The sequence below is a fragment of the Orycteropus afer genome, unplaced genomic scaffold (genome assembly GCF_000298275.1).
Source record: "Orycteropus afer afer isolate SDZICR_OR568_19922 unplaced genomic scaffold, OryAfe1.0 scaffold00064, whole genome shotgun sequence".
In the NCBI taxonomy this organism is placed as follows: domain Eukaryota; kingdom Metazoa; phylum Chordata; class Mammalia; order Tubulidentata; family Orycteropodidae; genus Orycteropus; species Orycteropus afer.
Window position 1 is genome coordinate 3,839,093 of NW_006921651.1, and position 10,353 is coordinate 3,849,445.

The 10,353-nt window shown below is 47.5% G+C and overlaps 1 protein-coding gene across 1 annotated transcript; it reads left to right on the forward strand.

Annotated features, from left to right (window-relative positions):
* Positions 1–4,401: 4,401 nt before the first annotated feature.
* LOC103196310 (steroid 17-alpha-hydroxylase/17,20 lyase) lies at positions 4,402–10,034 on the forward strand. Its single transcript, XM_007940023.1, has 8 exons — positions 4,402–4,698; positions 6,212–6,350; positions 6,550–6,779; positions 7,405–7,491; positions 7,875–8,090; positions 8,403–8,572; positions 9,086–9,189; positions 9,751–10,034. Exons 1-8 carry the CDS (start codon positions 4,402–4,404, stop codon positions 10,032–10,034), a joined length of 1,527 nt encoding a protein of 508 aa, XP_007938214.1.
* The last annotated feature ends 319 nt before the right edge of the window (positions 10,035–10,353 follow it).

Here is a 10,353-nt window from a genome sequence, read left to right on the forward strand (position 1 = left end):
TTCAGATCTTTTACTTCATTTGTTCTTCCATTCATTTTTAGCTACATTCCTTTCAAGATCAATTTTCAGAGACTCTTCTGACATCCATTTTGGTCTTCTCTTCCTTTCCTGTCTTTTTAATGACCTTTTGCTTTCTTCATGTATAATGTTCTTGATGTCATCCCACAACATGTCTGGTCTTTGGTTACTGGTGTTCAATGCATCAGATCTATTCTTCAGATTCAGGTGGGATATACTCAAGGTCATATTTCAGCTTGCATGGATTTGTTTTATTTTTTTCAGCTTCTATTTAAATTTGCATATGAACAATTGATGATCTGATCCACAGGCAGCCCCTGGCCTTGTCCTAACTGATGACATTGAGCTTCTCTCTCCATTGCCTTTTCCCACAGTTGTTGATTTGATTCCTGTGTATTCCATCTGGTGAGGTCCACATGTATAGTAGCTGCTTATGTTGTTTAAAGAAGGTATTTGCAATGAATAAGTCACTGGTCATGCAAAATTCTATCATGCACTTTCCAATCTCCAGAATCATTTCTATCACCAAGGCCGTATTTTCCAACTATCAATACTTCTTTGTTTCCAACATTTGCATCCAAATCACTAGTAATTATCAATACATCTTGGTTTCATGTTTGGTCAATTTCAGACTGCAGAAGTTGGTAAAAATCCTTGATTTCTTCATCTTTGGCTTTAATGGTTGGTGCATAAATTTGAGTAATAGTCATATTAACTGGTCTTCCTTGTAGGCATATGGATATTATCCTATCACTGACAGCATTGTACTTCAGGATAGATCTTGAAATATTCTCTTTGACAATAAATGCCATGCCATTCCTCTTTGTCATTGTCAGCATAACAGACTATGTGATTATCTGATTCAATATTTCATATTTCTCTACCAGCTTATTGACTTCACTTAGGGTCCTGCCCAGATTACAGGGCACAGGCCTCCCCACTTCTCAGTCCAGCCCTCATATTTTACACAAAATCTCCTCATCCAGTTTACTGTAGGTGCTGATACCAGATTCTCCATCCTAAAGCCGTCACACTATCCCACCCCTGTTCAAGAACTTTCAGCAGCTCCTACATCCTCCCCAGCCTTCCATTTCAGTGCTCTGGAGCCTGACTCAATGTACCCATCTAATCTTATTTCCCACGGATCACCCACAACACAGTTCTTTTGCTTCTTCAGTGAGGACCGTCACCATCTCACACATATCATATTCCTTTCAGTCTCTACATATTTGACTCTGCTGTTCTCCCTGCCAGGAATGCTCTTTCTCTTCCACTGCCTCCTATCTCAGCCTAAAAATCCTAACTCTCCTTCAAGGCCTAGCTCAAATCACCTTTCATGAGGGCTACTCTGACTGTCCCAGCCCATACTTCTGACCTACTCTCTGATGGCCCTAAAAGTCTGAACAACATATGATCATTCAAAACAATGGCAACCAGGCAGTCTGGCTTACAAGGCCTGACCAGCTTTTCTTCATGAAACGCTTGCTGTCTTCCTGCCTATTTAGCATCCCTCACACTAGTCCATATTCCTCAAAGTACAAACACTGTCAGGCAACCCCCAGAGAGAGGCAGAAATTATGTCTCCCACCTTTGTGTGTATCAACCAATCAGGACCTACCTCTTCTGTGATGATTGACACCATGATGTTCACTCTCCTGGGGCTGTGACTTATCTTATAATGATGAGGGATTTATAAATACTAACTGAGCCACTGGGTTACCAGCAGAAGAAGAGAACTGTGTCTGTCAGGAAAATCTCCTAATAAGAACTCAGAAAAATGAGGAAACTCATTTTGGTTTAATAATGATAAAAGTAACTATGGAATGAGTACTTCGTGTTAAGCAATATTTTCACATGTATTATTTCATTGAATTACAAACAGCCCTGAGAAATAGAACCCATTATTATTCCCATTTTACAGAGGAGAAAACAGAAATTTAAAACGGTTAAATAAATGTAGAATTACCATGTTGTTTATGTTGATAGGTTCTGTGCAGTCAGTCTTTACTCAGAGCGACCCTATGTACAATAGAAAGAAACATTGCGGGGTCTTGCACCAGCCTCACAATTGTTTATTTGATTTTCTTCTTCTTTTTATTGTGATTTGGGTGAAACTTTGCATAGCAAATTGGTTTTCCATTCAACAACTTGTACACACTCTGTTTCGTGACATTGATTGCAATCCCCATGATGTAACAGCTCTCTTCCCACTTCCTCCCTGTGTTTATCATTTCCATTTGTCCTTCTTCCTATAGGAGCTCTGGTGGCATAATGCCTAAGGTATTTGACTGCTAACCAGAAGGCTGGCATAGAGATACCACCTCAAAAACCCAAGGAGTGGTCACTATGAGTCAAATTGACTTGACAGCAGTGAATTTGTTTGAGTTTTTCTCTTCTATCCCTTCCTGCCTTCTGAACTTTATCTGTAGCCAAATGCTGCCCTTTTGATCTCATATTGTTGGTTGTTCTAAGAAGTGCATGCCTCCCTGGTGTTATTGTCCATCTTATAGACCTATTTTTTTGGCTGAAAGTTGAGCCATGGTGGTGAGTTCCATTCCAGGTCTGAAGGGTGTGTAAGGGCTGTAGTCTCAGGGGTTTCACCAGTCTCCATCAGATCAGTCAGCCTGGTCTATGTTATAACATTGAGTTTTGTTCCACATTTTTCTTTCAGTCTATCCAAGATCTCCTATTGTGATCCCTTTCAGAGTGGTCAGCATTGGTAACCAACATCTAGATCTTCTGGTCTCAGGGTCATGGAGGCTGGGGTTCACATGGGCCATTAGTCCTTTGGACTGTTACCTTGTGTGTTTGATTTTCTTCACTCTTCTTTGCTCCAGACAAGGAGAGGCCAGTAGTTGTACCTTAGATGACTGCTCATAAGCTTTTAAGACCCCACTTGCTACTCACCAAAGTTGGATGTAGAACATTGTCTTTGTAGATTACATTATGCCAATTGACCTTGATGTCCCCCAAACTATGGTCCTGAGCCTCCAGGCCCAGTGACTCTAATCCTCACAATTGTTGCTACATTTAAGTCCATTGTAGCAGGCACTGTGTCAGTCCATCTTGTCGAGAATGTTGCTCTTTTTCAGCTGACCTTCTACTTTGGAGATTTAAACTCTACTTTTGGGAGAATTACTAGATGACCCAGCAAGGTATATACTCAAATAAATTGAAAACAGGAACTCAAACAGACACATGTACATGAACGCTCACAGCAGCACTATTCACGACAGCCAAAAGGTAGAAATAACCTAAATATCCATGAACAGGTGAGTGAACAAACAAAATGTGTCACAGACACACAAAGGAATATTACTCCACCATAAAAAGGAATGCAGTTCTAATATATTCTACAACATGGATGAACCGTGAAAACACTGTGCTGAGTGAAATAAGCCAGACACAAGAGGAAATATGCTGTCCACTTATACAGAATAGGCAAATCATAGGGACAGAACATAAATTAGAGGTTACCAGAAGCTGGGGTGAGGCAGAACGAGGAGGTACTGCTTAATGAGGACAGTGGTTCTGTTTGGGACAAAAAAGTTTTAGAAATAGGTAGTGGTCATGGTTGTACAACACTGTGAAAGTACTTAATGACACTGTATTATACACTGAAAAATGCTTAAAGTGTTAAATTATGTGTGTGTGTGTATGTATGTATGTGTGTGTGTGTGTGTGTGTGTGTATATATATATATATATATATATGTGAAAGATTAAGAAACCCACCCAAGACCATATAGCCAGAAAGTGTCCAAGCCAGAATTTGAACCAAAACCTATTGAAAACATACAGGGCTCATGCTCTTTAATCCCTGGACTTCACTGTCTCTGGCAAGGCCAACCAACCAGGCGTTAAGACACCTGGGTGCTTGCTATCTTGTATGATTTTATACAAATCTGATCTTTCAAGGCCTGACTTTCCTTAGATGTTAAATGACCAAACTAGATATCTCCCACAGTCCTTGCTAGTTGTAACCCTCTTGACTCCCATCTGTGCTTTGATCTTGATTTTAAAATGCAGAAAATCCCAAGCCTTGATTCCTGACCCAGGTAGCATTTGTTTCTGGCACACTCTGGGGATATCCATGGACAGAGAGCTCCAGAGAGAGGGACCAGCTGTCCTATCATGGCCCAGCCCCTCCTCCCTCCAGGGTTTGCCATGGAATTGAGCCAGCCCTTGAGAAGGCCTCCACTCCCCATTCTGGAAGAGGGTGCAGGCCTGGCTCTGTTCCAGAATAAACTTCCACAAGGCAAGAGATAGCACAAAGCCAAGGTGAAGAGCGGAGCGGCCCTATAAAAGGCCTCCTTGTGCCCCAGCATGGCTGCAGCTCTTCCACCCCACAGCTGTCCATCCTGCCCACTGACACTCAGCCACCATGTGGGAACTCTTGGCTGTCTTACTGCTCACCCTCGCATACTACTTTTGGCCCAAGATAAGGCACCGTGGTGTCAAGTACCCTAAGAGCCTCCCATTCCTGCCCCTGGTAGGCAGCCTGCCATTCCTCCCTAGACATGGACATCCTCATATCAACTTCTTCAAGCTGCAGAAAAAATACGGCCCCATCTATTCCTTTCGTCTGGGTACCAACACTACCGTGGTCGTGGGCAACCACCAGTTGGCCAAGGAGGTGCTCCTCAAGAAAGGCAAAGAATTCTCTGGGCGGCCCCTTGTGGTAAGCAGTGGCCATCCTTCCTACTCCCTCACCACCCTTTGAGGTTCTTCAGGAAGTCTATGGATGGAATGACTCTTCTAGCTCCAATAACCTGGAATTTTTCAAAGACAGAGGGGCAGGGGGTTGGAGGGGAGCAGCCCTTCAGATCCCATCAATCCCTAAACTGGGCAGGAAAAATTAAAGGAAGTCTCCTTTTCCAGGCTGCTCAGGAGGAGAGGTGGGGTGCAGACAGTGGTCTGAGGGGGCTAAGGCGTCCTCACTCCAGTCAACTGTCCCCTGAACTGGATGATGATCTCTCTAGGCCTGGACTTCCCTAATTAAATAACGTTTATAAAACCCTTGGTCCGGCACAGCAATGTGCCCAATAAATACCCGTTAATGTTACTTCCAGTCTAGGAATTGGGCTTGTGAATACTGTCTTCCCTGGGAAGGTGCTAGGAGAAGGAGCCTGGCTCTTGGAAGGCTGGGGTCCCTGTTGCCCTGCAGGCGTTGCCAGCTGCTCCAGCTATGTTGTTGTTGTTGTTATGTGCCGTCGAGTCGGGGCCGACTCATAGCGACCCCTCCTTGGGTTTCCGAGGCAGTGTCACTACGGAAGTAGGATTGCCCAACCTTCCTTCCGAGGAGTGGCTGGCTCCAGCTATAGGGGGATTGATTTGAAGTAGTGTTTCAATGATGCTGAGTTTCCTACTGAGCTGGCTTCTGGGGAGGGTGTTAATCATCCAGAAACACTGCCAGCACCCTACTGCTGACTGTTCCCCTAAACACCCTGGCAGGCCTTCCACCAGCCTCTAATTTTTACCTGGCAAAGGGTTAACTAATTTTTCTGTGGTCCAGTCAGCCAGGTCTGCTGACCACCAACATCACTCTCACGTCCATTGAACCCTTCTCTCCAAGGCAGAGAGGATGGAGGGGGCTGGTCATATGGCGCATGGGGGTCAATGGATGGAAGAGCAAAGGCTTTGTACCCTAGTGCTTTTTGGGGTGCCTTTGGAAGAAGGGGGCTCAGTTTCCACATATGGCCTTGCAAGTGGACAGGTAAACAAAAAGGAGGTGAGCTGTGCCTTTAGTATCCCCAGGGGCCCAGGGAAAGGCAGGGGTCTGGGCAGTCCTCAATCTCTAAGAGCTGTCCTGCTCTCTGCTCCTAGGACAGGCACAATTCAGAGGGCTTATCTCATTTACAGTGTCCTGGTCAGAAACTGATGGAAAAAAAGAGAGAGACCCAGGGGTCACACTAACAGTGAACCCCAGTACTTCTGCACTCCAATTCAGCTTCTTTCTTTCCTTCTCCTCTCTATACTGTCTCTCTGATAGAATTGGGAGTTGGGGAGTCAGGCCCTGCCCTACCAAGACCCTTCAGTGATAGTGGAAAAAGACTGGGGATGGCCTCATGTGGGGGTCAGCACGGCAGGTACCTGCCTTTTCTCTCAGGAAGAAGGATTACAGGTGGCCCGGGACAAAGGTAGGGTAAGTCACACCTGATTCTGATTCATACTTCCTCGCCTTCTCTGCAAAGACGACTCTGGCTATCCTGTCAGACAACCAAAAGGGTGTCGCCTTCGCTGACAACGGTCCCCACTGGCAGCTGCATCGGAAGCTAGTGCAGGCTGCCTTTGCCCTGTTCAAGGACGGCCACCAGAAGCTAGAGAAGATCAGTGAGTACCTGGCCAGCCCCCAGGGCTGGGCCTGAATCCCACAGGGGCTGCTATGTCTCTGGCGGGTGGGAGAAAGATGAATTTGGGAAAAGGTGGTTAGGGATGGTTTGGGCTAGGCTTTTCTTGGCTACTACTGCCATCTAGTGGCCAACTGGTATCTATTCCCTGCCCTCACTAAGAAGCCTTTCTCTCCCCTCAGTACTTGAGGAAATCAGCGCACTCTGTGATTTCCTGGTCACCCATAATGAACAGTCCATAGATTTGGAACTGCCTCTCTTCCTGGCGGTGACCAACATGATCTCCATGTTCTGCTTCAACTCCTCCTACAAGTATGATGACCCTGACCTGAAGATCATACATGATTACAACAAAGGCATCCTGGATAATCTGGGCAGTGGGGGTCTGGTGGACATCTTCCCCTGGTTGAAGGTGAGGAGGAGGCCAGGCCGGCCTCCAGATCCCAGCACACCCTGACAGTGTCTCAAATTCCTTCTTTGTACCGCTCACCTTCAGATCCATTTTTTTTCCTGACCACTGCAGCCTCCTCTGACCTCTTAAAACCTTTACTATTTCTCTACCTAAGTAGATTTAGCTTTTCAATCATACCTTTTAATATTCAAAATAATGCATCTCATTTAGCAATGACCACGTGGCACTGTTAAGGACTCTACATGCGTTAATCATTGACTTCCCCTGCAAGTTGGTTTTAGTATCCCCATTGCACAAATGAGAAAACAGGCTCAGTGATTCTGAGGAATGTGCGGAGCAGTTTACTGAGAGGACCCTCAATCAGTGCTTGATGTTTGACTGAATGGGGAAAGGGAAGTGGGGACCACTCCCTCCCCCTTTGTTTGGAATTGTCCTGTTGGGCATTGATGATTCCATTCTGGGTCCCCATTTTGCCTTCCATCTTGGCTGAAGGTCATTGAAGGTCAGGATTGGAATGTGAGCTTTCCAGAGACAGAAAGCTAGGCTGTGTCTCCAGGAGCGATTCTGGTAGTTGGAGAAGCAAACGGGCAGAGGGATGGACTGAACGTTTCTTTCCACTCCCCAGATTTTCCCCAACAAACCACTAGAAGTTATGAAGAATGCTGTTAAATTACGGAATGAACTGCTGAACAGAATCCTAGAAAAATACAAGGTAGGTGAAAGGGCAGAAGGGAGGGTGAGTTAGATTGAAAGTATCACGAGAGCAGGGTTGGGGGCCCATTTTGGCTAACTGTAGGACCTCCAGTATCTAACAGAGAACCTGGCACATAAAATGTGCTCAGTAAAAATCGAATGAATGAATGAGAATGGGGAAGTGAAGAGGATCCTACAAGGACCTACCTACTTCCCAAACTTAAAGAGGCCCAGTGCTGCCTCCTACCTCCACAAACTCATAGGCATCACCCAACACCACCTACTCCCTCAATGCTAAGGTCAGAGAGGTCTTTGTAAGTCCCGCCTGAGATGGAAGCATAGTGAGAGTGTTGCAGATAAGACCCCTTCCTTATCACTGTCTCCCATTCTCACCTAACCTAGGAGAAATTCAACAGTGACTCTATCACCAACCTACTGGACATACTGATTCAAGCCAAGATGAACTCAGAAAATAACAATGAAGGCTCAGCCCAGGACTCAAAGCTGCTTTCAGATGAACACATTCTTACCACTGTTGGGGACATCTTTGGGGCCGGTGTGGAGACCACCACCTCTGTGATGAAGTGGATTGTGGCCTTCCTACTGCACAATCCTCAGGTGGGCTTCTTCCCATTCCTGTCTTCCCATCCATCCTTGACCCTAGCCAGCCCCGCCTCTGGGTTCCAGAGAGAGGGAACGGCAATACCCAACATCTCAGGCTTTCTATGCAGGAGCACTGGGCTGCCCCGGCACACACCCAGGCAGTGGCTGACTCTGGCCCCATGGTGGAGCTGCCTCACTTCTGAAAGCAGGGCCTGGGCTGTAGAGTCACCACTGGGAGGAGTCTGGGGCAGGCGCTTCTGGATGTGACAGCAGGGTTCTTCCCGGCCTTGACCACACTGCTCACATCCACCCTGCTCTGGCCCTCAGCTGAAGAAGAAGATCCAGGAGGAAATTGACCAGAACGTAGGTTTTAGTCGCACACCAGCTATCAGCGACCGGAATCACCTCGTCCTGCTGGAGGCCACCATCCGAGAGGTTCTTCGCATCCGACCTGTAGCCCCGCTGCTCATCCCCCACAAGGCTTCTACTGACTCCAGGTACACCTTCCCTCCCAATGACCTTCAGACCCAATACTGCTTCCTAGTCCACCAGCTCCCAGCCTGCTAGTCAACAAACCTGTAGGCAACCACTGCCTACTACCAATCACCCCACCCATTACCCTCCTAATCAACATACCCACCACCCACCGTCTACTCCACGGCTCCACCTGATCTCCCTAGAGGCTGCCTGCAGCCCTGGAGCTGTGCTCTGGGATTAAAGTCTGGGCCGTTCTGTGCTTTCCCAGGCCAGTAGCTGTAGGACATCCATGTACGCACCAGCTCGAAAGGCCCTGACATGAATGGCCACGTACCCATATGTTAATACACAAGTACATTTGTCAGGAGGATAGGGCTGGAGAAGGGCTGGGTTCATGCACCTGGCGGAGGCTGAGGAAAAGATGGAGGAGTGAAGATGATGGAAATAAAGGGCTCTTTTCCCTCAGGGGTGGGGCCTTGAGCAGGAAGGAGGACAATGTTACAGCTCCCCTTTCCTCTCCCTTTCTGGGGCAGCATTGGTGAGTTTGCCGTTGACAAAGGCACTCACATTATCGTCAATTTGTGGGCCCTGCATCACAATGAGCAGGAATGGCAGCAGCCCGACCGGTTCATGCCTGGTGAGTCCCTGCCCTGCCCTGCCCCTGCCCACAGCCTGGAGCGTGTTCTCCACCACCCCAGCACCCCTCCCCCTCTGCCCAGCTGGCTACTAGAAAACCTTTGGCTCTACCACACAGACCTGTAGACCTCAACCCACCTCAGACTTAAACTCTCCACAACTAGGTTCACTATTCCCTCCCTACCCACCAGCCACTCCTCGGAAGGAAGGTTGGGCAATCCTACTTCCGTAGTGATACTGCCTCGGAAACCCAAGGAGGGTTCGCTATGAGTCGGGTTTGACTCGACGGCACATAACAACAACAACAACCAACTGAAAATTTCCTTTTCCAGCAAACTCTAGGCATATGTCTCCCTATTAAGTCCCTGCTCTCAACCCTTGGATAGTGGCATTTTCACCTGTTAACATTACCTCCTTTCCATCCTTCCAAAATCTTTCACTTCCTCCGTGTGATTATGGGCTACTTGCCGGGTAGGGCCATGTCTTCCCCTTGGTCAGGGCAGAGGCACACCTGTCCTTATTCCTGCCCTGGACCCTGGCTGATGCCTCCTCATGCCCACAGAGCGTTTCTTGGACCCAACGGGGAGCCAGCTCATCTCACCAACGTTGAGCTACTTGCCCTTCGGAGCAGGACCCCGCTCCTGTGTAGGTGAGCTCCTGGCCCGCCAGGAGCTCTTCCTCTTCCTGTCCTGGGTGCTGCAGAGGTTCGACCTGGAGGTGCCGGATGGTGGACAGCTGCCCTCTCTGCAGGGCAATCCCAAAGTGGTCTTTCTGATCGACTCCTTCAAAGTGAAGATCAAGGTGCGCCAGGCCTGGAGGGAAGCCCAGGCTGAGGGTGTTGCCTAGAGGCTGTGCCAAGTGCCCCATGACTCCATCCACCCCAGCCAGGAACTCTCTGCTGGCCTGCGGCTTAGAATTAGAGTTGCTAACCCCTCTCCCACTCCCATCATCCCTCCCTCCTCCTAGCCCACCCTGCTTTCTTTTCCAGCCTATAACACTGGCAGTGACAGGCATAATGAAAGTCTTTTTTCAGACACTCCCTGAGTTGTTTATTTATTTGTTCATTCATTCTTTCAACAAATATTTTATTGAGCACCTACAGTGCTATCCACTGTTTCAGGACACTCAAGTTCCCTAGTCTCATGAAGCTTACATTCTAGCTAGA

What these genes read in the sequence shown, in the direction of transcription:
- LOC103196310 (XM_007940023.1), top strand. Translation starts at nt 4,402, where the DNA reads ATGTGGGAACTCTTGGCTGTCTTACTGCTCACCCTCGCATACTACTTT. An exon ending in ACATCTTCCCCTGGTTGAAG is followed by an intron (nt 6,780 to 7,404) that starts GTGAGGAGGAGG and finishes TCCACTCCCCAG; the next exon opens with ATTTTCCCCAACAAACCACT. An exon ending in GAATCCTAGAAAAATACAAG is followed by an intron (nt 7,492 to 7,874) that starts GTAGGTGAAAGG and finishes CACCTAACCTAG; the next exon opens with GAGAAATTCAACAGTGACTC.